Source organism: Oreochromis aureus, linkage group 6 (assembly GCF_013358895.1).
Source record: "Oreochromis aureus strain Israel breed Guangdong linkage group 6, ZZ_aureus, whole genome shotgun sequence".
Classification (NCBI taxonomy): Eukaryota; Metazoa; Chordata; class Actinopteri; order Cichliformes; family Cichlidae; genus Oreochromis; species Oreochromis aureus.
Window position 1 is genome coordinate 43,092,823 of NC_052947.1, and position 5,538 is coordinate 43,098,360.

General features: G+C 41.3%; 1 protein-coding gene across 1 annotated transcript; it reads right to left on the minus strand.

The window, feature by feature from the left end:
• Positions 1-369: 369 nt before the first annotated feature.
• LOC120440658 lies at positions 370-1,867 on the minus strand. Its single transcript, XM_039613533.1, has 6 exons — positions 1,698-1,867; positions 1,482-1,616; positions 1,248-1,325; positions 912-1,066; positions 562-698; positions 370-484 (listed from the first exon to the last, which is right to left on the minus strand). The coding sequence occupies exons 1-6, from the start codon at positions 1,777-1,779 to the stop codon at positions 370-372; spliced, it is 702 nt and encodes a 233-aa protein (XP_039469467.1). The 5' UTR covers positions 1,780-1,867.
• Between the last annotated feature and the right edge of the window lie 3,671 nt (positions 1,868-5,538).

Sequence of the window (5,538 nt, forward strand, 5' to 3'; positions counted from 1 at the left end):
GGAGTATCTGCTGACGATAGTAGAATGTCTCTCTCATCTTCTGGAAGACTATATCTTGGTCAGTGGTGTGATGAAGAAGAGACATGGCTTCCATACATTGATCTCTTGTTTGCTGGTCATTAGTGAAACCAAACGTCCTTTGTGATGTGGGCCCTCCTTTCAGTTCCACTGTTCTGTGATGCAGTGGGGGTTTTGGATTGACGTTGCACAGTCTTGATACGCCACTCAAGAAAACCTTTGTTGCTCTGAATGTCATAGAAATGCTCCTACAGAAAGAAAGAAATTGCATACATTGTAGAGTGTGTATATATATCTATATATATGTGTAGGGAGAGAGAGAGAGAGAGAGAGAGCAAGTCTTATTACACACTACAGTTGCAGAGCAAACTCACATATCCCTTTTGAGTACGGATCCTTCAAAGATGGGAAGAGTGACACGATTCCAAGCGCATGAAACTCCTTTGTTGCTTTACTTACAGTTCTCCTGCAAAAGCAGAAGTGTTTTTGTGATAAGATCCTTGCCAGTTTTAAAATGAATAGAATAAACATCATTCCTCTTACCCTTCCTTTTCACGCATGTGAGCTACAATGATGTTCACCATTAATCGCCTGGTGGAATCTTTCAAACTCCCAGTTTTTTCATACTCATGGATGACAGTCACCCCTGCTGGTTTGGAAGTCAGAATCTGCTCCACTGTCTAAACACATTTGATACAAAGAACAAAACAATTGACAAAAAATGAGACAATTTTAACCCAAACAACGATTTCAATCTGTGGATTATACATATGAACTACATGAAATACTATATCAAATTATTTTTCTGTAATCTGTTTTATCTTCGTGTTTAAGCTTTTTCAAGTAATGACAACTAAAGAGTCAAGTACAAGTCTATTAAGTAATGTATCTACATTTCTTGCATGTATGCTGTCCAATAGAGGCTGAACCATTTGAAGTCCGGCATCACTTGTGTCACTGCTCTGACTGCTGGTGGTTGAGACAGACAATGTATCTGTTAGACTTGGAGAGGAGGGCTCTTCCACATGTTGCTTCAGGACAGTCAAATCTGAGGGTGACAAACAAAAATATTAGAATATAAGGCATATACAATCAAAAATCAACCACAACAAAGCTACCATTTATACACATAGGGCCAGTAAATTGTATGCTTTGATTAAATTATACTTTCTCCCAGGAGAACAGATGGTTATTTTGTATTTTATTATGGTAATATACAATTTACATACCACAAGGTGTGAGTGTCACATAGTGTGTTAGGTCTGAGCAGTCACGCAGCTTCTTGGATGATTCTGTTTCCAGGATGTCTGAAATGCATGTGATAAATCCAACTCACTGTTGAGCCATGAAAGCAGCATTTTGTGATTGTTACCACGGGATATTAGACAAATTAAAAATGTTTATTTAGGAGTAACTGTACAAATCAAATCTTACAAAATCTATCAGAGCATATATTTACTTACCTTCAGCTGTATAGATGACAAAACACACCTCTTTGACTCCTGCAAGTTCAGGAAAGACATCCTCATCCACCTCTATACCCTGCTCATCCGTGACTTTCAGTGCTGCATTTTCTGGTATGAGAAACTTCTGCTGCACTGAAGTAAAATCATCACTTAGTTAATAACAACATTATCATTTCCTCTTTAATGACTTATTACAAACCATGTATAACTTACCTGCACTCATAAAATCTGTGAAGCTGACTTCTTCCAATTTGACATATTTCTTTGTCTCTCTGTGTTTTACTTTTATCAACATCTTGGCCACCTACAGAAAAAAACCTTTACTAATATGAAACACAACATGTGGAAGAAGAAGAGGCTGTTTATGGTAACTTTATGTGAACTGTGTATAACTTAATCCATAAACACTTTCTAAAATTGAGTTAGCCTGTCCACACTAGCTACTGCTTAAAATCTATTTAGCTAGGCTAGGCTAGGTTTAGCAGACAATGTGACACATGTTTGCCGTGTCCTTGTCTTTTCAGGTCTGGCAACAGGGTTGTGTGCATATCTCAATGTGAAGCAGGACTAACTAACTGATGTTAATGGTACCTTGATATCTCATCAATGCAGGCTGCACCTCTCTTTGGTTAAATACGGCCATTACCGTGAGTCTAAACATAATATTACTGTAGTTAGCTAACGTTAAATGATAGGTTAGTGTTAAAAAAAAGAAATACAAATGAACGTTTTCATTGACAACGTGAAATGTGTATCTTCAAATACAGTAAGATAAGTTAGTTAGCTAACTTTTGACTAATGTTAGCCTAGCTGCTATCACCGAATCAGCGCAACATGCAGAAAACACGTGTAGTTCTAGTTAGTTAACTTTATATTTTACTTATGCATCCATGTAACCAAATATATATACAAATAACGTCACACCACTCACAGAAAATCCCAAAGTAAATAAAATATTTTTACCTCCTACATGTCGGAGTCCAAGAGACAAGCACAGATAGGCGGGGTAACGGTTGAAAGACAAACAACACCAGCAAGTGTTGAATTAGACTCCTTAGCACTCAGTGAATGAACACCTAAATATTACACCGCTTGAGAGTACTCCCCAACACTGACTGTAGTAAAAGGTGAAAAATAAACTCCTGGAATGTAACTCTTGCGCACTTTTATGCCTAACTCCAGAATATTTAACTCCAGAGATTTGCTGTGTACATTTTTCATTTCATCTAAACTAACTGTTTTCCTCCGAAACAATAAGTTTCGTTGGAGCAGCCTTTCAACGCCTCTCTCTGTCTCTCGCTAGCAAAGTTGATCCAGACCACAAAGTAAATCAGAATCAGAATCAGAATCAGAATCGTGTTTATTGGCCAAGTATATGTGCAGACAAATACAAGGAATTTGGTTCCGGTAGATGGTGGCTATCAAGCACAGCAATGTAAAACACACACACACACACACACACACGTCTATATATACATTACACATGCATACACATACATACACAAAGCTGTGTAAACCAACTATAAATAACTAAACTTATGTACATAAAATACAGAAATGAAATGAGGTGGAATGAATACTACAAAATGTACATAAGGTGCAGTTGCAGTCTGGCAGTGGGGAGCAGTGTGACAGGTCAACTGTTTAGAAGGGAGATGGCGAGGGGAAAGAAACTGTTCCTGTGTCGGGTGGTCCTGGTCTGCAGGCTTCTGTACCGTCTGCCAGAGGGCAGTAGGTCAAAAAAAGTCTGTGTCCAGGGTGTGAGGGGTCTGTGATGATTTTCCCTGCCCGTTTCCTGGTTCTTGAGAGGTACAGATCCTGGATGGAGGGCAGGGGGCGCCGATGATCCTTTCTGCTGCCCGTACAGTCCGCTGCAGTCTGCTCCTGTCCTGTTTAGTGGCTGCACCATACCAGACTGTGATGGAGGAGCACAGGACAGACTCAATGACTGCAGTGTAGAACTGGGTCAGCAGCTCCTGTGGAAGACTGTACTTCCCCAGTTGTCTCAGGAAGTACATCCTCTGCTGGGTCTTTTTGAGGATGGAGTTGATGTTGGTCTCCCACTTCAGGTCCTGGGAGATGGTGGTACCCAGGAACTTGAAGATCTTCACAGTCGACACAGGGCTGTCTGACATGATGAGGGGGGGGCAGAGTTGGGGATGTCTCCTGAAGTCCACTGTCATCTCTACAGTTTTAAGAGTGTTCAGCTCCAGATTGTGCTGACTGCACCAGAGTACCAGCCGCTCAACTTCCTGCCGGTATGCAGACTCATCACCATCCTGAATGAGGCCAATGACGGTGGTGTCATCTGCAAACTTTAGGAGTTTAACAGCCGAGTTCTTGGAGGTGCAGTCATTAGTGTAGAGGGAGAACAGTAGTGGTGAGAGGACACATCCTTGAGGGGCACCAATACTGAGGGTCCGAGTTTCAGAGGTGATCTCCCCAGCCTCACTTGTTGCTTTCTGTCTGTCAGGAAGCTGGTGATCCACTGACAGGTAGCTGGAGACACGCTGAGCTGGGAGAGTTTGGAAGAGAGAAGTTCAGGCACGATGGTGTTAAAAGCCGAACTAAAGTCCACAAACAGGATCCTGGCATAAGTTCCCGGGCGGTCGAGGTGTTGCAGGATGTAATGCAGCCCCATATTCACTGCATCATCCACCGACCTGTTTGCCCGGTAGGCAAACTGCAGAGGGTCCAGCTGGTGGCCTGTAATGTCCTTCAGATGGGCTAACACCAGTCGTTCGAAGGATTTCATGACCACAGACGTCAAGGCGATAGGTCTGTAGTCGTTCAGTCCTGTGATGGTGGGTTTCTTGGGAACAGGGATGATGGTGGAGCGTTTGAAGCAGGATGGAACTTCACACAGCTCCAGGGATCTGTTGAAGATGCGAGTGAAGATGGGAGCCAGCTGTTCAGCACAGGTCTTGAGGCAGGAGGGTGAGACACCGTCTAAGTAAAGCTAGTTTTCAGCTACGAGCCCGACACGAACCCGACGTATTAGCCAGAGGTCCCTTTACTACGGTTAGGAGCCGTGGACCTTCAGTAATAGTAATAAATCACACCGCAATAGATAAGATAAGATAAGATAAGATAAGATAACCTTTATTAGTCCCACATGTGGGAAATTTGTTTTGTCACAGCAGGAAGTGGACAGTGTAAAGTTATGAGTACATAAAAGTACATTATAGTACATTCATGTAGTTGTAAAACATATTAAGTAATCCAAAGTATTCAGAATAACGTAACGGAATACATTACAAAATACATTTTGGGGCATGTATTTTGTAATCTGTAGTGGAATACATTTTAAAAGTAACCTTCCCAACACTGATTACAGCTGAAGCATTTCCTGTTTAACATGTGAGCTTCCTGTCAGCTGATCCTTCAGAGGTCTGTGTTGGTGGATTAGTCTTCATGATGTCGCTGCAAACTTTTTTTTTTTTTTTTTTTTTTTTTTTTTTTTAAAAACCCCACAAATTTTAAGATACAAATATTATTCCACTTGCAATGTCATCAGTCACCTGAGTGCCTGAGCAGGTGTTCTCACCTCCTCTGATTGCATCAGGAAGTTCTAAACTCACTGAGAGGAAAAATGATTCTTTTTCTTTTTTTCTTTCCCCAACATTCACAACTTTATGTAAACACATAGGGCTGTAAAGTGTGTGTGTGTGTGTGTGACCAGCAGAGTGCGCCTTGCCATAGAGGTTTCACCTGCCTGCAGCTCTGCTGTCAGGAGAGATTAGGATTAAACTAAATCAAACCCAGATCAATAAAACAGGTTCTGAGGAGAGCTCTGCTCACTGTGACTGCTGAACATCAGTTAGACTCTTTTTCTCCAATTGATCTTTCTGAGTTAACTAATAATTACTTCCTCCAAACCATCAACGTGTCTTTTAGACCCCATTCCTATAAAACTGCTCAAAGAAGTCCTGCCATTAATTAATGCTTCAGTCTCTAATAATCAGCTATGTACCACAGGCCTTCAAGCTGGCTGTAGTTAAACCTTTACTCAAAAAGCATCTCTAGACCCAGCAGTCTTAGCTAATTATGTTTG